Here is a 19,519-nt window from a genome sequence, read left to right as displayed (position 1 = left end):
GCGGAGTGCTCTGGGCAGCCTGGAAGGAGAGCCGTCCGCTTTTTGCTCCGAAATGACGCCGGGGCTCCTGGCTGGGCTGGAACGGGCTGTGGTGCTGGCAGAGTGCCCTGTCACCACTGGGTGCACACAGCCCACTGTGTGGACATCCTTTGCCTGCTTGCTTAAGCTACATTTAATGTTGAAGCTCTTGGAGCAAAAATATGTGGAAACACTCCAAACATCTTCCCTGCAGACTTATGCTTTTCTAATCTGCCTAAAGATTGTGAAATTACTTAGGAGTAACACCTGAAAATCTGTTTACACCTTGTACTAGCTGCATGGAAGACATTAAGTTATTTATTCTGTGGGATAGAAAGCAGCTATTTAACCCAAGGCTGCCCTGCGCTGTGACTACTTGTACGTTGCAAACACGCTGCGGTGCAAATAGCTGTTCGTGCAGGTGAAAAAGGCTCAGGGCCCCAGTGGTCGCGTGTAATGAAGATTGCGGTGCAGAGCCTGCCCTCTCGGGTCGCTCTCGCTCCTCCAGTGCCGATGCTGCTGTCACAGTTTCTGAATTTCTACCGCTGAGTAAAGTTTAGCACAGGTGCCAAATGAAACTAAGTGGGTTTAAATTGGAAACACACATTTTTGTCATTGCTAGTTATTACAATACATGCCAATGAAAATTGCGCTTTTGCTGAAACTACAGGTGAAATCTGAAAGGTCATACACAATATTGAGCTGAGAAAAATGTCGTGCTTTAAATGATGCCATGAAGAGAATAAAACCAGATGAAGACCTGTGTAGTTTTTCTCTGATCAAAAAAGACAATGTGAAGTCATGATTTGGATGTGTCAGTCTTGCTGTTTTTCGACTATGTTAGACGAATTGTTGGTCAATGCAATTGCCTTGCCAAATGATGTCAGGGAAAGAAAAACTTCAGTGTGATAAAAGCAGACATTAAAGCAACTTTCATGAAACCAAGACAAAATATAACAAAGTTGTTCGAATTTATTACAATATAACATTCTTATCCCATAAATATAATTTGAAGGAACCTAAGCATAGAAAAATCACTACTGAACTGAGAACTCTGGCCTTCAGGACCTCACCTGTGCCTTGATTCATAATTTATACTCTGGCTTTTCAATGTGCAAGAGATCTTCATACCTCGTGGCATGCATTATAGATGGAGAAGTTTAGGTTAAAGCACACTTTTACTGTGAGGCAGAGGGTATCGCCTGCTCTCCACATCAAATTTATATGTGCAATTTATACAAGACCATATTCTGCTCCCAGTAAATACACACCAGATGTATCTTTTCTAAACGTTAGGTTTTGCAGCATCTTGACACATGCCAGTAGTTTGAAGCCTGTGCGTGCTTCAGTGGGGCATGAAAGCCCCTTCCATTCATCCAACTGTGACGTTTTGCAATAGGCAAAATTTTAGTGTTGTCAGCTACTCGCTGTTCAACTTTATTGACTTACAATGTCTAATCTGATGCTCTTTTTTTGAATTATTTTCAGAAGTGTCAGTTTCTTTTAGCTGAGAGGCGATTGAATGGCACAGGAAAAGGAACTTGGCCAAAATCCTCTTATCCATAATTCCTGATGTTATGTGACGTTACATGTGTAAGGTTTGTCCTGCAGTGAGACTTGCAGGAGACTTGGGGCTTATGTTAAATAAAATATAGTACAGAAATTTTTGGCTGGGAAAAAGACTTAGCTGTCTCTTATCTAGAGACAGGCTTTCTGCTGCAGGACTTTATTATGGCTATTAAAAAAAGTGTATCAACTATGTTCTTTATTTAATACTGTAATTTAAATGATGCTTATTATTCATTACCGTCTGTTTGAGCGATAATCACTAGCCAGACTTCAGACATAGACAATAACAATAAATTGTGGCTTAGCTTCTCTTTGACCAGAAAGCTGAGTAGGCCAGATGCTTTCTTGCTTCCTCAAGGGCCAGGAGACCTTGGAAAGGAGAGGATTCCACGTCTGAGAGCCCTCTGCCGAGACTGGCCTGTCACAGCTGGAAAACCAACATGCCAGCACACCTGTAAGTCATATACTACCAAAATTTCAAATCACTCGATTGCACTGAACAGGAATGATAATTGTATTTTGTTGAAACAAGTAAAACTTCTTAAGGTTCCTCACGGCATCGTGAAACAAATCCATGGTGGTGGTGTTCATCTTCTAGAGAACACAGGAAAGCAAAGTTTTCTATTTAAAACTCATAAGGTCAGATCATGATCATCAATGTTAATTGCTTGGGAGAGCGAAGTCTTACAGGATTCAGTTACTGATATAATGGCAAAGCATGAGTTTCATGGGTTTTGAGATATTTCACAGGTTCAGGCTTAAGAGCTGCTACTGATTTAAGCAGTGAAACAGGCTGCCCCATAAGTCCTCTTGACACACTTGGATTCTCCCATATTAACTTGTGCTTTTGAAGAATAGATAAACTTTTATTTAAACTTGTATTTAAAAACAACTAATAATGCAGCCTCTGGAACACAGTTCCTCATGGGGAATATGTGATGGGGCAATAGTGGCTGATATGCACTTATCAAAGGAGGAGATAAGAGTAATTCCTCGATGTGGTGTGTTTGGACCCTGTGATTGTTTGGCAGATGCTCATTGTGCCATTGCTCTGGATGCAAACCAGCTGTGCTGGCTGCAGCACAGGCTGCTGGTGGCTCAGTTTGGTTGGGTACATGCCAACATGTGGGGAACATAATCTGTCCCCCAAAAGGTTGTGCTCACCTACAGTCCTAGCTGTATCATTTCTGCAAGATGAGCTATTCTTGCTAAGAGACTTTGTAGCAACCTGCTTACCTTCATGACAGTCCTTTAGAGGGCTGGTGAGCACAGGTCCCCCTTCCAAGAGGGTCAGAGGACAGAGGTGTGGGAATGGCAAATCTCATCTGGGAAAAAGACTCTGTAGAGTATGGGAAGTGACAAGAAGTGAAGCAGAACGGGCTGGTGTCCCTTGTCTCAAAGCATCTTATTACTGTTTCTGATGGTTTCTTGTATGTGCTGCCTCCTCAATGCTCTGTGCTGTTCGGGAATTCAGCTACAAAGGCGGCCATCGGGGCAGGGTTGGGCATTGCTCGAAGAAGGCATGTGAAAGTGAAGGAATAGTGTTTTATTTGTCTTAAATATGTCTTACCTGGAGGTGTCCTGAGGATGCGGTCACAGCACGAGTATAGCTGAACTCCGAGGGGACCCTTTCAGTTACAACTAGCTGATGCATTTGGGACAATAGGACTCTATGTTTCCAAGGTTATTGACCTTTATTTTAAAGTAACAGAGAATCTTTTGAAGTGAACAGAAAGCCCCTTGTGGAAATGGGATTTAGATTAAGTGAAGAAAATTCCTACTTTGCCATTTTTCTGCCTGCATTCATCCACAGTGCTGGAAAGACAGCTGTGGTTTAAAAAACAGAGCATGTGATTCTCAGCTTGTATAAATTAGCTCCAGTGAAGCTGTATTGATTCATGCCGCCTTGGGACCTGGCACAAAGCACCTCCCTTTAATGGGCACAGGACAGTCCGTCACCATGGGTGTAGTCAGAGGATGGTGCGGATTGCAATGCTGAGGCTGGCAACCCCGACCACAGCACAGAGCACATTAATCTCATTTCCAAGAATGGAAAATGTTTCTTGATCACTTGATGCCAAATGGAAAATTTGACTTTTTAAACCGAAAATACAGTTCTGGCCTGGGATAATTTCCTTTGTAAATGCATGATGTAATAATCCCATAAAGCAAAAAAACCCACATAGGTTGGATGCGGCTCAATATAATCCTTATTTATTGGTCATGTTGATCCTGTACACAGCAAAATAATAATATGAATAAACCATCTAAGCTATAAATATACTATGTACATACAGAGAAGGAACAGTTAATTTTACATAAAATGGAGAAGGCACATAATGCAGGGATACACTATGATCAGTTTGAGCTAGCCAAATTCCAGCTGCAGTATTTCTGTTCTGCTTGGTGTAAATATTTCTGGGACTCTGAAGGTTCCCCTCACTGTTTTGCTGGCTGGATGTCACCTGTTTCCAAGGGAAAAGGGACTTAAGTTACTGCATCCGTCCCCTGCTCCGGCATGTCTTCAAAGGGATCTGGTGCAGAGCAGATCATGTACTCTTACCTGGCACTTTCTCTTCCTTTGTTGAAGACTTTTAGATATGAAGAGAAAGCTTAAATGGGTAAGGTTTGGGAGTATATTCTGCAATTGTTTCTTTAATGGATACCTTGCAAGTGATCATGAATAAATAAACTTACTTTTAACTTTTGAGTCAAATAGTGAGATAAATTAAATAAATGTTATTTTGAAATATTTTAAGTGTTCTTTGGAGAGATACCTCCATATTAATGGGAGCTATCAGTGCTTTTTGGGAAACCAGAAGCCAGTCTCAATATTTTTTCCTTATAGCAGCACAAATACTCCCCACAACTCTTAGATATTACTCCTACATGCATTTTATTATACCCCTGGACTGAGAATCAGTAAATAGCTTGACAGCTGCTATATCATTCTTAATCTGTGGTTTAAATTTTGACAAGGATGGTATTAGACGTTCTTTATAATGTATTCTCTTTTGTTTTAACTGTTGTTCCCTGGTTGAGATAAGGCCTGGAAGGGTCAGTCTTCCTAACCATGCTTTTCACAGTCACTATAGCATGTTAATACAGTGACAGCTTTGGGACTTGTTGTACTTTTCAGGGCTGCCATTGAGCTTTTCCAGCTGCAGCATCTGCCTCCCTGCCTTCTTTAGATGCTGCTTTGTTAATTTAGCTTTTCATAGAGCGTATTTAGAACTGACGTTTGTGCTTTTGGGGCCTTTTCTTGTTTTCTTCTTATGAGACCATAAATAGAGTTTTGAATATTTCACATTTTAATCCCTATTTGCTATAAAACATGCTCCCTCTAAGTTTTCTCACACATTGTCATTCCTGACTCACCATCATCCTCCCTCCCTTTCCTATGGCCTCACTGCTACAAAAGCCCAGCTTCACCTTTGCTGCAATCCAGCTTTCGCCTCCACTCTCCTCAAGTGCCATCCACTTTCATTTCCTTTTCTTCTCCCACTTTTCTGTGCCTTTTCATGGCTCTTACCTTTTTCGTTTCCTCTCCTTTGAGCCTGACAGCCATCACAGCTTATTCTAATCTTAGTTTAAAGGTTTTCCCCCTCCCTTCTGTCTCCTTGACTTACCTTCTATGAACCACACTCATATTTCACTGTGAGATTTTCCTTTTGTTGTGCTTTTACAGGTGTCTTTTTAATTCTTTAGAAGCATATTCCTCTAGAGCTCTCTTTAGTCTGTATGAAACCTCTTCAGGGTTTTGTCTTCTCTGCCTCTTCCTTCCTCTGTACACGTTACTGGGTATCTCGCTCAGCCCTATCGACTCTGTGGCAAGACTTTCTCGAATGTTCTGGATTCCTTCTCGTTTTCAGAGCTCCCTATCCCCAACTCCTTCCCAGCCTGCAGCCTCACAGCTCTTCTTGTCTGCTTACTCATTGCTTGCTCCCTTGTTACCGCAGATTCCAGTGTCCTTGCCTGCTTTGCCACTTTCTCCGCAGAAATGGCTTTGCCTTTGGGTCTCTTGCAGGTTTTTGGGTGAAGCCAGAGCAATGTAAGAATCTGCACAAAACACTCGTGCTTCACTTGTGGTCTCATCCTCACATGCTGTTCTTTGTTGTCTTGTTTGCTGAGTGTTTACTACCTCAAACTGTACACTCTTTGAGTAAATTTCTTCTTTTTTTTTTTCCAATATTTGTGTATCTTTCTAGAAATGATCACACCAAACAAACTTCATGGTATTCTTTATTATGCTGTAGCAGGGTCTCATATGGCAAAATCCATGATGCCATGATTCAAAAATATCTCCCATCATATTTTTGCTAACTTATTTTTCCATTCTTTCCTTATTTACCCTTTTGTACTCTCTGATTTTAGACCGCAGCTGTACAATGATTGCATTCAAAATAATAAGATTCAGTATTAAAGCTGTAAATTGGACTAGAATAAAATCTGTTGTGATTTTTGCTGTGAGTGCATTCTGCTCTTTTAGCTCAGCTTGAATCCTACCATCACCTCACATTTTCTGTAGTGCCTTGTTTTTAAAGATATCTGTGAGGACTGAAAAAAAATCCAGAATCTGCTTAATGTGCTTACTATCATAGTTACTGCTAATCAACTAATACAAAATTACATGTGAGTGACATTTGTCTTCAGTAATCCTTTAAGGAGTTCATTCAATATGATTTATGAATTGATAATTAATTAAAAAGATGAGTTAAACTCTTGGATACTCTGTGTGTGTACTCGATTATGCAACTCCAGGAATAACCATCTGTGGTTTGATGCGCGTATCTGGGATTTTTCACAGCTGTGGGAACATACAAGATGAACTGCAGGAAAAAAGAAACGCCATCATGGACTTTCCACTCCATTGCCTCTTTATTTTGGGTTCAGTTTGTGTGGGAGCAATGTTTATGCTTTAATTTCTTGACTATATGTGAAAATGAACTGGATAAGTTACTGCTAAAATTTGCCTCTACATTTCAAAAAAACCTTTTGACCTGGGCATATTTTTGATTTTTGGCACATCGTTTCCTACTACAAGAATGATCATTAAATCTCTTGAAGGTTTTCAAATGTCTGTTTCATTACAAGATTTCTTCCAAATTTCTGTTATTCCATTATATTTTATGTGTTAATTTCTTTTTCAACAAACAGTTGCAATCCTTTCCCTACTGAGATTTATGAGGTAGTTAAATGGGATTATCCCTGTTTTAAAAAAAGGAAAACTGAGGCATAAAAATTTATTTGCCCATGATCATATGAGAACTCTGAGCTCCAGGAGAAGCACAAAGTCTGTCATAATTATCTCTAAGCCAATTCTTTACCTGTAGGCCACTTATGCCTCTTTCCTGGTGCTTTGAGCATGAGCTTTGGGAAGTGTTTTTGAGCATGCTTTTTGGCAGCCTATATTACTGTCTGTAATGCCTACTGCTGATCAGCAAGGCTGGAGTTTCCTGTGTAAATAAAAAATGTCCTTGGATGGGTTGGTCCAAAACAATGACAAAAATGGCATTGGTTCACTTAAATGCTAAGAGAATTTAAATCTTATTGAACTTAAAAGAACAAATATTGAAAATATTGAAAGCCCAAAGTCATTGTAGTCTTTATAGTGAGTATTCCTGGTGTCAGAACGAAAATGAACATATCTAACATATGTACACTGTCCCCTTTCAGCCATCTTCCAGGATGGAGGAGCAGTTTCTTCTAAATCAGTCTTTCCATTGGCGGTGGCTGCACCATGTTCCACATCTCTACCCGGGATCCCTCCTTCTCCTGCCGGCTGGGGCTGTAGGTCCCTTGAGTCGCCCGTTTATTGGCAGCGATGACTGAAACCACAACTGCCAAGAAGAGGATCAATAACAAGGCCAGCGTTACTGAGCCAATGGAGGTGAGTATGTTCGAGATCAAGTCAGTTGTCAACTGGAAGGATTGAAATAATTGCAATATATTTTAGGTCAAGAGAATACAGAGACACACTTGAGGAAGGAAAACACAAATCTTTCTATGGGTAGGGCTTTGCATAGATGAGCTACTGCTGAAACACCGTTTATTGGTATATAAGTCCATTAGCATCTCCAAATTTTGTTTTTTTCAAATCTTCAGAAAATTACACACAGGGTGCTGGCTATTTAATATACAAAGCAGAGCTGGATGAGTTTCATTTAATGACCCATTTAATCTGAAAACTTAATTTCTGCTAGAAAATAACCTGTGAGTTAATATGTGAACTATAGTACTATCTCAGCAATTATTTGCCTAATCACTTTAATAATAATTCATTATCTGTAGTTTGATTGTGAATACATTATTGCTAGTCATTGCTACTGCAAGTTAAACATTGAGCTATTTTGTCTGGATATCTACTCAGTCACATTTCTGTTGCTTTTGCTGGGGGAGTCAAGTTTATGTGAATACTTGTTCTTACATATAGAAAATGTGTTTACTGTAAATGTTTTTATAAAATGTGCTATTTCTACAGACATTCCTTTCAGTAAACTTTTTTTACCAGCATGTTTGCATGAAATAAGTGTATAGAGGCTGCCCATGAGTGCAACTGTAATCTATTCAGTGAGAAATTAATCAGTATATTTTCACAAATATGTTTGGAAATGTTCATCCAGCTCTTCTTCTGTATATAGACTTTAGAGCTTCATCTACAGAAACACAAGCAGTACAGTACAGGATGAATGTAAGTATGCTCTGTTTTCATGTGGCAGTAGGAAATGTGATAATGTCAGAAGGCACAGTGCGCATAAACAAATCTGCCAGTTGAAAGGCTTTATACCAAAGAAATTTTACAGTTGGTAGATTAACATTTTATATGCATCTACATATGTGCTTTTATAAAAAAAAAAAAAAGTTTTTTTTAAAAAATATATATTTTTTAAATGCTTATGGTGAGGTAAGCCACTGAAGTGATGTGGTTAGTGTGGAAAGTGGTCACCACGGACAGAATGACCCTAGCAGGAACTGAACTTCTGGGCAGATTCTGCCATCCATCATCTTTTTATTTGTATTACAAGTGACAGCTGAACTGCCATAGACAAATGTGTGCTTGAGGCTGAACTTTCAAATCCCCCAAAATTTAGAAATGGAAAACAGCAGGTCAAAGCCTGTTTCCCAGTTACAAACTACATGTTACAAGATAGTCACCTGCTTACTCGTCATTTCTAAGAAGTGCATTTACAGTCCTGAGAATGACGACAATTTTGCATTCAGCAATGGATGTGCTGTAAGTGGCTGCTATTGCTGTGGCACTGCCCTGTGTATGTCAGTTGGACTCAGGCTGCTCAGATGCCTTTGCAGAAGAACAACAATGCCCCAGGAAAAATGTTAAAACAAGCCTTCCTCTCTTTTTCTGTCTACCTCCACCCTGATTTAAAAGGTCCTACTATAACAATAAAAGGAAGTTTTGCCCAGGGATTCTCCGTAGGGGATGAATGACCAGCTAGGATATTATTTTCCTCTGTCCTTGATGGCTAAATATATGATTCCCCTGATTTTAAAAACATTTTTTCAATAGAAATAACCTAGTGCAGGTGACAGACACATGAGTCCAACCCTAAAACAAGGTGGCACGAAACATGTAAAAAACATGTAAAAAGAGTTACCCCACTGATTAAAATCTGGAGAGACGAGTTTATTACCATCATCAGATACACAACATAATTTTATTTCTGTGTTTAATTTGCTTCTGATTTCTAAATATGAAAAAACTGACTTTTATGCCATCTTTTTGGGTGAGTTCTATTGATCCAAAAAATCTACCATTCAGGTGCTGTCCCCTAGTTTATCAGCCCACAGATCACTACCCAAGTTTACAATATAGGTAGCCCCCTTAGCAAGAGCACTGAACTGATAGCAAGAGTTGCCAGAAGGCTCTGCAGTCTGGTCCCATCAAAATCAACTGCTTCTTTAGTAATTAATGGCTGAACAGTTAAATTAATTTGGAAAATCAGCTGGCTGATTACGAAAAAAAGATCTGAAAAGTTCGCTCCCCCCCCCGCCCATCATCTCGGCATCTGTTCATCACGATATTCAGTGAGGACAATAGACTGAAATAGTTGTAACTTGTGATCCTGAGGAAAGAAAAGACTGAGCAGCATTTTTAGAAACAAGGTGTTGCTGAGACAGCAGAAAGAGAGGTTTTCTGTTACTGACCCTCCTGTGTATTTTGCATAATGGTGTGGGCTGGACTTTAAAAAAGCAGTTCAAATGTAAAGGTCCCACATGAGCACTTCAGGTTCTTCTAGTAAGTCCTTGCCTGTTGCTTCCACCATAGATCTAGACTATGAACCTCTCCAATGTTTCAAGGTGCAGAGCCCCTCTGACCACCATGGGACTGCTCATGCCAGATGCCGCTTGTCTGGGTGTTCGCAGCTGCATAGTGGGTCACCCGTGGCTGTGAGGCTGCGGGTGTCCTGTGGCGCTGGGTAGTGACCAATGCAGAGCTGATGTCTCCTTGATGAGACCACTGCACCACAACATCACTTTCAGCTTCATATCACACAGGCTGCTATTCACTTCCTCAAGTTTCCTTGTTAAGATCTGGCCAGTGAATTGACTGGTCGGGACATGGCTGCTTGCTGTGAATACACAATTTTTTGGTGTGTTTATCAGAAAGCCATGGCAGTGTCCTACACAAGAGGTGTTCTGTGGCCTAGAGCTTCAAAAGCAGAATGTGAAAGCTCAGGAAAGAAAAAGACAAAGCAAGGTAAACTTCAGTTTGACTCAGCACAAACAAAGCCACAGGAGAACTGGAAATTTATGAAGAGAAACAAGCTACTGCATTTTTTTGCTAAAGACCTTTGTTGTTGAGGAAGCCTATGAGACCCCCACATACACTGAAGGATGTTTAATTTTCTCATTACACTTTAAGCAGGAGGTTGGACTGGGAGACCTCCTGGGGGCTCTTCCAACCCAAATTACCTTATGAGCCTGTTCAATAAGTAGTCAGTGACAGAACAGTTGTGAGAGCTCCCCTACCCCTAATATACAGTAGCTGTCAGTAGAAGTTGTATCTGCAGTGGTAATGGATACTGATGGCAAGATGATGTCACGTGCTACGGTGATACCAACCAAATGAAGTCTGCTAACGTTAAAAGGCCGGTCTGCTTCTCTCTAAGATATTTTATGTAGTGTGTTTTATGCATTTGTCTTTGGATGTCAGGTGGAGCAACATGGATTTATTTTGGCAAAACTGAAAAAAATTCTTGAATATAGTTTTCATGTGGTGAATAGCTTCATCTGCAAAGAGGAGGAAATGCAAGAAAAATCTATTTTTTTGTCTTTTTTTTAAAAAGCCAAATTACTTTGGCTTTTTACTGGTGGTTTCATTTCAAAGCTGATTGGGGATTTTTTACAATTTAAAAATTGTTAAATAAAAATTATTTAAAATGTTTAGATGAAATAAATCATTGGATAGAGTGAAAATTCTTTTTAAGGCTGGGTTTTGCTTTTACTTTGTTTATTTAAGTAGACTGGTTGTTCAGTCTTGGTTCTTTGATTTGCTTTGTAGGTGAACAGTTTGGATAGGAGGGCCCAGTTCACAAGGCAAAGCTCAGTAGCATTTATTAATCCGGTATATGTATGCTTACCTATAAACAAACTGCATTCCAAACAGTTATTTTATAAGAGGGAGACATTAGGGACTTGCTATATATGAATGTTTCCATGTGTGCCAAATGTCAAAGGCAAGTGGAATAGCACAAGGGAGCCAGCAAAATACACAGGCCCTCTTCCTCCTGTGTGTTTTACATCAGCACGATTTAGCTGATCTAATCCTATTTTATGTCAGTATGGGGGGTGAGAATTATGGCCACAGACACCAAGGGCTGAACCAGATCAGGGAGAGAGAAGAGAGAGCTGCAGTGCCAGCGGAGCAGTCGCTATGGGTTTGAGAGAAGCAGCATGAGTTTCCTCGGGATGCTGCTACCGTGGCACAAGGTTTGCTTGGGAGAGCGTGGCTCGGAGAGAGCGTGTGTGTCTTTGGGATGTGAAAGGAATAATGTGCTCTGAAAGCAGAAGCATGCCTCTGTTGCTGGGCATTAAGAATTAGCCTTCATTTCTGCACTCGCATAGAAGTGTTCCTGATTCTGGATGCTTTGCACGACAGAGACATCAGCTCAAGCTTTAAAGCACAGGGACTGCTAAACCCCAGAGAATTCCCTTCTCTGCCACATGCAGGGCTGTCTGGGAATTCTGCAGCTGCTCGTGTGCACTGGAGCTTTTGCCAGCAAAGTCTCCAGATCCCAAGTCCTGACACCACTCACGAGGTTATCACTTCATTCACAGTAAGAACATCTGATCCACGCCATCCAGATTTACTGCCCCCAAATCAAAACCATTTGCTACAGTAATGAGGGACGATTGGCTTGAGTGGTCCTAATCCATGTCGGAATTACTTTGAAAGGTTTTTGGGTATATAGGGATAATACTGAGCAGCCAAAGAAAAGCCATTAACTTGATTAAAAAGCCCATAGATACAATGAGTTTATTTCATTGAGGATTTATAACCATCTTATCGGAATTTTTTTCTGTTAAAAGCTGAATTCAAATAAGAATCCCAGTAGTTCTAGAAGAAATCCAGTCAGTCATACACAAATCTGTTATAATGAGATGCATTGATAACCCCAGATTGTGGGACTAGTTTGTTTTCAACAGCAGTAAAATGGCCATAAATCTATAGATTGACTTTGTTCTAATATAAATACCTTAAATGAGTGGCACATGAAGTACCTTTTCCATGATTTTTTTTTTTCGCCTTCACAAGCAAATACTTATTGCTCTCCCTCGCATTATCTGTAGAAGTAGCTGCTCTGCTGGAGCTAAACACCAGCCAGTGGGTCCCAAGAGCCATGTTGACCTAGTTTTTGGGCTGCTGAGCTGAGCCAATAATCCATTTTGGACTCATTAAACAGAGCAGATTCAGGTCCAGCTGAGCTGAACACTGCACAGGCCACTGGAAATGGCAAACTTTTTTTGAAATTCCATACACATCATCTATTTCCTTTAACTGCTTTATCCGCTTATTGTTTTATCCTGGTTTCCTTCTTCATGCTGTTGCCCACATGGTCACTTATCTGTGTTGGGTGTGCCTATACACAGTTATTATTCAGGTACTTTAATAATTAATCCTTTCTACTTTGGTACCTGTGGCAACAAAGGAAGCAACACTCCATGTCTGTGGTGCATCTTAGCTGATTTTCCACTGTTTATCACTAGTGAGGCCACCAATGCCGTTTCCTTCTGCACATCTTACAACTCTTCAGTTTATCTTGTGGGCTTCAAAAGAGCCTTTTCTGTGGCAGTCACCATGAACAGCCCTTTTTCTTGCCTCTGTGTGTTAAGGAAGTTGTTCTGGAATGGTGTGATATTTGCTGTACTTTAAACCTGGTGTCTAACAAGCTTCAGGAATATCTGGTAAGAAAACTATTTGAATTCTCTGAAACAGAAAGTGAGAGAAAAAAAATGGACCTAAACAGATTGCTGCAGGGTTTCCTTCTAGTTTTGCTTCCTTAATGAATAAGAACAGGGTTGATTTGTAGAAGAACCTGATTCAGACCTGGAGGCTTGAATACCTGGTCTCTGTCACCTAAGGATGCAACTACTTGCAATCAGCCACCCTGTTGCTGCAGTTCAGGCTGGCCTGCAGTTGCTACATGTTGGCTGTGGTGCTGGTCACGGGTAGCTTTGCCTTCTGCATGCCAGGTAACACCCCAAGGTAAGCGTGACTGCTTTTCTCTCCACATCTTAGGTACTTGTACCTCTGACACCATGTCCACTGGGAGGAGGCTATTCTGTCATCCCTCATCTCTCTCTCTAGTCCTCTGAAAATCTATCTGTAGTACATACACACAGTCTTGAATTTTCACCATTGCCGTTGCTGTTTCTGCCATCAGCCTCTGAGTTGTTTTCCTGCTATCTGCAGGAAAAGACAATCCTGTTGCAGGAGGGCCTGAACGAAATCCCAAGTCCTCTACATACCTCTATGGACATTGTTGAAGACAAAACTTAGGTGACAACTTCTGATGTGTGCAGAAGATCCACAGTACAAGATATATATAGGCAGCTCACCTTGAAGAATAATGTTTGTAAGTATTTCTTTTTATTATTTCTCTATTTTCTGGTGGGTGTTATTGTCTAAATATTTTCTTAAAATGCCTCTGAAGATATTATATTCACTACCACCTCTATCTACTATGTTTGTCTATGAAATATAGTTTAAGTAATTCGTGTCAGTTGAAATGTGATAGCTCGAATGAATTCCTTCCTGGAAAGTGTAAACTTTTGCTAGTCTGAAAATTCTTCTTGAAAAGTGCAAATGTAGACAGAATTAGTGTTAGCAGCTATAATGATAAACTGATCACTGGATTGACCAGTTATAGATCAGAAAAATGCAATATTTTTTATTAGAGAAGAATTACATCTCTGGTGTCCTGTGAGAAAATGAGGAAGTTTGAGATGATTGAATCTAGGCTTTAGCTGGGCTTGCAAAGAAAGTGCCTCATGAAGAAATGCTGACAGCCTCCCTCCTGACACGTGAAGTCACACTGTTGTGAATCTACAGAAGTTAACAAGGAAGTTTGTTCTAATTATAGTGGAGCAAGAAATTAGAGATGGAGCTCTCTGAAGTGTTGCGACTGGAATTGTAAAGCAGATTTCAGTTAAGCAAGGGTGTTATTCACATTAGTCTTGATCTTCCAGTCAGATCAGCATAGGCAGACCTTCTCCTCCTCCTGCTCCCCAGACCAGCCTGCAGGAGCGTTCCTGGACCACTTGGAAACTGTGCTGTGTTTAAATGACAATAATTTACCCCCTCCTCAATGCTAGCACCTGCAGTAATGTCTGGCTCAGGTAGCCTCTTATTTACAAAATGAGTCTTTTGGATGTAGCTTTTCAGGCTCTGAAGCTCACTTTTAGGAATTCATCTCTAAAGAACAGGCTACATACAGTAATTATTTATTTAACTACTTGTAATATTGATGTCTGACATATTAACTGTTTAATGGAAGAGGCCCAGCCATTAAAATAGTGGTGTTTAGTAAGTCTGGGATGGTTTGTCTTAGGCAGAAGAAATACTATTTCTGGTTTTGGCCACAGTACTTTATGTGAGCTCAGCCACGGACCCAACAAAGCCATAAGTACATAAGTAGATCCTTAGAGTCTCCATCAGATATTTTGCTGGATGAGAGTCTCACAGGACAGAGTACTAAATGCCTTTTCACTTGGCAGTGTTGGTTATACACAGAGAAGTGATTTGGCTGGCAGTTTGGAGGAAAGCTCTCATTAAGCTGTGGGCTCTGAGAAGACTCCTTGATAGCACTTCTGCAGTAACTGCCAGTGCTAATTTTGTAAGTGTGCTTCAGCTCTTCTTAAGATCATCTTGGTGATGCAGCACAGATTAAATGTGCAGCTCCCATGTGTTATTATGAGATGCCTTTTAAAATTCTATCAACAGCCTCTGGTGTAGGAACTCAACCATCTGCTGCAATCTGAAAGCATAAGAAGGAAAATCTATAGCTGGTGCAAATCCAGCCAAACCATGTTGAGGAGGAGTTTGTCCCATAGCTGTTAAATTGCAGGCTAGACAAATGTTTTAGTAAAGGTGTCTGTCTCTGGGGTATAACACCCCTTTCCAGTTTGGGAAATGCTTTGGGGTAGGTTTTGTACATAGATAACAGTGTGATGTTTCAGGTGATGTTTCTCCATAGGGTATAACTGCATTACAGCCTCAAGACAGCAGACTCTATACTAATTAATCTTTGTGGTGGATAAAAGCCTTATCAGGCAAGCATCTTGCAGGAAGGAACAGATGATATTAAAAATCAAAATACTATTACTGAAAACAATAACTTTCTGTCATTGCCCCACATCTAGCTTTGTTGAGTTTCTTGCATCCCCATAGTCACCACAGTAGAAATGACTCCTGAAGAGGGATTTTGAAGAATACATAGTGGTGGACTTCTGAGGAACTCTGCTCCTGTTGCCATGGGAGAGTGAAGTGGGTGGGAGGGGGTCAGTAGGTTAAACCCAAAAGCAGGAGAAGAATAGGAAAAGATGCTACAGTGCTGCTGATGAGGGCAGGACAGTTAGCTCCTGAGGAAAAGGGAAGAGAAATTCAGTAGACAGAGTGAAATAGTTAAAATGATGAGAAGGAAGAATGAATGTCGAAACATGAAGGATGAGGTTGTAACATTCAAGATGGGGCTGATGGGAATGACAGCGTTTGGATAAGAGAACAGGGGAGGAGATAATAACAGGATATCAACAGCTACGGTAAGGGTGAAACTAGCCCATTTCTAATGCAAACTTCTGATTTTTTGACTTTTGCACATATTCTTCTCTGAATCTAGATTCCAATCTTTTCTGTATTAGGGAAAATATGAGGAATTTTGCTGAGGTATTCAAAATCTGGAAGAACAAAGCCCTTTTGCATGTTGTTTCTCCTCACTAATTTGTTTCTACGGGCTTTGTTTTCACCAGGCATGATTTGCTTGTGCATTATCAATTTCATTTTAATGGAGCTGCGCAATCTGAACTGTGTGCATAGATCCGGTTGCTCAAAACTCCACTTTCTAGCACACAACAGCTGAGGTTAGAAATCTCTTGTTTAATTAGTGATGCTAGTGGTAGATGTTCTTTTATTTCTGTAACCAGACGTTTCAGAACAGCACTAAGTACCCATCGAAGACTCACACCACAGACAGACGTCCTCTGTGGACTCTGGTCCCTGACTGTGATGATGCGAAGCAGGGTCATCTGTCTCCCCCAGACCATGCTTCTCTGTAAGAATTAGTGCAACCTGGGCTGAGCCTGTCCATCTTGCCTATTCCCACTTCCTGAGGGAATAAGAAACCGTTCTGTCCAATGGTGCGTAATAGGTGGGTCAGTGGTGTACGGTACAGCAAAGACAGAGTTATGATTCCTGTTTTATTTCCTAATTGCCAGATACTCTCCATTCCCACTTCTCTGCTAATAAGCTAAGCCTACAGTATGAAAACTGTTCCATGAAATTCTTCTCCCTGTTTGGTGCTAAGCTCCTGCAAAACAGGCATGTGTTGCTACCTAGCATTAATGTTATGCTGTCAAGTAGTGATGAAGTAAGTAGCTGTTTGACTGTTTCACACTGTCAGACAACAAGGTATCAAGTCAACAGCTAGCCTTTGTTGGGTGCAGCACTTCGATTGCAGCCATCTCGTGCTTCCAACTGTACATATTAATGGTATAAGGTAGATCTTTATTGGCTACATAATACTTGCCTTAGCACACTACATAACACTGTTGCGTTACTTAGCTAATTATATTCCTTGATAATAATTTTGAGTATGTTTTTATCCTACTGGCTTTTTTTCTGGTAGAAAGTTGGTTAGAGACATCGTTACGTTTTAGCTTCAGGAGAGACTTGCATACATGCATACGTGAAAAGTGTAAATGAAAAAAATATAAACATCGAAGTCAATAATTACTCCTTGAAACCATCTTAAACTTGATTCAGATGTTTGATTTAGTCAGTGAGTGTATTGTTTCTTGTAGCTTTTTTCTTTTTAGTGTGCTTGTTGATAGGATCATATGAATCTGTCTCTAACTGTGACGTTTACCTCTGTGCTCAGGAATTCTTGGATCAAGTACTGCATACCTCATATAATATATAGTAATTTTATTAATATTGCTGGCATTCAACAGGTTTGCATCGGAATGTGATCTGGATGAAGCCAACTCTAATAACTGCTTTTTGGGTATCTACTGAAGATGCAAGTGGTTTATGTAGTATCTTTCTATTTTATAGCCAGCACAATACTTGAGGAAAGGTCTCTAAAAATGCACTAGAGATTTCTCTTAACTTTCTACTCCATGCTTTTACCTTACTGCCACCTAAAGATAACTAACAGAAAATACATTGTACTTCAGATTAGAGATGTTAGGAAGATGTTAGGAGATGTTAGGAAGTAATGGCAGACTTGTCCCTGTCTTTCTGTTAAGATTTCCTACACTTTCAGAAGATTTTCTTGAAGATCATATTTCTTATTGATAGGAAAATAACCTGCTGGCTGAGCTTACTGAATTTATCTCTGGTGCTCCAAGGCAAGGCACATTGACTACGAGTGCAACTCAACGCTGGTTCTAGGCAGGTGAGTAATTTAGATCTGGGACCTCCTCAGTACAGGCTGGAAGTAGTATTTTCTACAGTGTGTGGAATGAGGTTAAAATCCATCTTTATCTGCAGGTGTAAGCTATTTCTGACAGAAGCCCCCTTTTGATTCCAGCTTTCTCAGATCGCAGAACTGTCCTCTGTTGACAGGCAGCCTAAGGGGCTCTTCCTTCTCAGATCCATCCTTGATGCCTTATTTCTTATACAGTAGCTTTCAGTTTGGAGATCCCCTTTAAAACAGGCCAATATCCTTTTGTCAGAGAGGGAAATTGAAGCATGAAACAGGGACATGATTAGTTTATGATCAGTTAGGCAACCTAAGGTGAAAATTGTAATCAAATTTAATCTCTTTGTGCTGCCTAAACACTGCCTGCACAAATGCCTGCAGTCAGTCCCAGTACTAACAGTCACACCAGGGTAGCCCTGTCCAGGCTCTAGCACTTCCATTGAGGCTGAGAACCGGCCAGGTCTGGGAGATAGTTCGTCCCCTGCCATAATCCCACTCTGAAGTCCCATGGACCTGAAGCTTTGCTTATTTGCTATCTTTACTTTTCATACCACAAATAAGCTATTGAATTCAATTAATAACTTAATCAGTGATTTCTAAGATGCTTCTTTATGGCTCTGAGTAACTGTTCTGACTAGTACTTGCATGTTTCCTTAAAACATTCCCAGTTTCATACTTAGTTCAAGATCTGTAATCAGGCAAGTTATATATGATTTTGACAGAAGTGTCATACATTAGCATTTTCTTCTGGGAAGATATTTGGCTTCTTCTTTCATCAGTGGTTTTGGGAAAGGATGAAAAAAGTGATCACAAGCCAGGAATTCACCTCGAGAAAGTTTTGAATGGAGAAGGATTTTTTTTCTGGGTCCAGGCCAGTTACCCTCCCACCAGCCTGTGCATCAGGCCTGAGTGTTCTTCAGGGGAGGGGGCAGCTGAGCACTGAAGGGAAATATTACTTTCACGTGAACTCCATCTAGAGAACTTCACTGTTTCAAAAACAGCAGCAGGTTTATTTATGCTTTATAGATTTATATAATGTTCTATTTATTTTTTTAAGTGTCATGGTTAAAATATCCCGGGGTAGATTTTTGGTCTCTAGTCTCTCTGTTCAGTTCCTAGTAAAGGACGAGATAAAAACACTTCTGTACCTTACAGATGTGCACCAAGCATTCACTTAAAATAATCAAGTCACTCTTAACTAAGATAGAGTCTATTGTTCAGTACTGTCTCCATCTGTATGATTTTTACAAATCCACTTTGCTTACAATTTTCCTATTTGTGTATGAATTTCATTTTCCTCAGCATCACTTCGTGCCTCCAGGGTCTCCTCCAAACCCACCTTTTTGGTGGCTTCAAGGAATGTTAGGCAATATTGACAGCACTGAGGTTTTCTTTGGAATTCATCTCTGCACTGGCTTCTCCAAAGAGATCCTCAGCAACCTGCGAGGTTCCCAGACAATATCACATACTGAAAAGATGCAGAAAAGTTTGTATGGGGTTAACAACTTCCCGATCTGCAGAAAGTGACAGAAGATATCAGTTTTTACTAGTGGGCTTACATCTACCGTGAAGGACATATTACACTTTCATATGAATAGAAACCAAGTGTTTTCTTTTGGCCTGAATGAGTTTTGTGTTTGATTAAAGTAAACAATGAAATAAGAAAGGACCAAAAAAGTTTTCCATGAGACACAGCACAGTGTCTCATGTGACCCTCATGTGCAATATGCTGCCTCAGTTCACAAAACAGTAGACTTTGGAATAAAAGAAAT

At 40.3% G+C, this 19,519-nt stretch overlaps 1 protein-coding gene across 1 annotated transcript in view; it reads right to left on the bottom strand.

Moving 5' to 3' along the window:
- Nucleotides 1–7,293: 7,293 nt before the first annotated feature.
- The window catches only part of CRB1 (crumbs cell polarity complex component 1), a gene marked incomplete at both ends in the record, with an annotated part of 102,495 nt that continues 90,269 nt past the window's right edge, over nt 7,294–19,519 (bottom strand). Inside the window, one exon of the mRNA XM_082052741.1 lies at nt 7,294–7,509. Coding sequence (XP_081908867.1) covers nt 7,294–7,509 — 216 coding nt within the window. The remainder of the gene's footprint in view (nt 7,510–19,519) is intronic.

The sequence above is a fragment of the Streptopelia decaocto genome (genome assembly GCF_964273445.1).
Source record: "Streptopelia decaocto genome assembly, chromosome: 5".
NCBI classification, from domain to species: domain Eukaryota; kingdom Metazoa; phylum Chordata; class Aves; order Columbiformes; family Columbidae; genus Streptopelia; species Streptopelia decaocto.
This window is presented reverse-complemented; position numbering and strand designations above follow the sequence as displayed.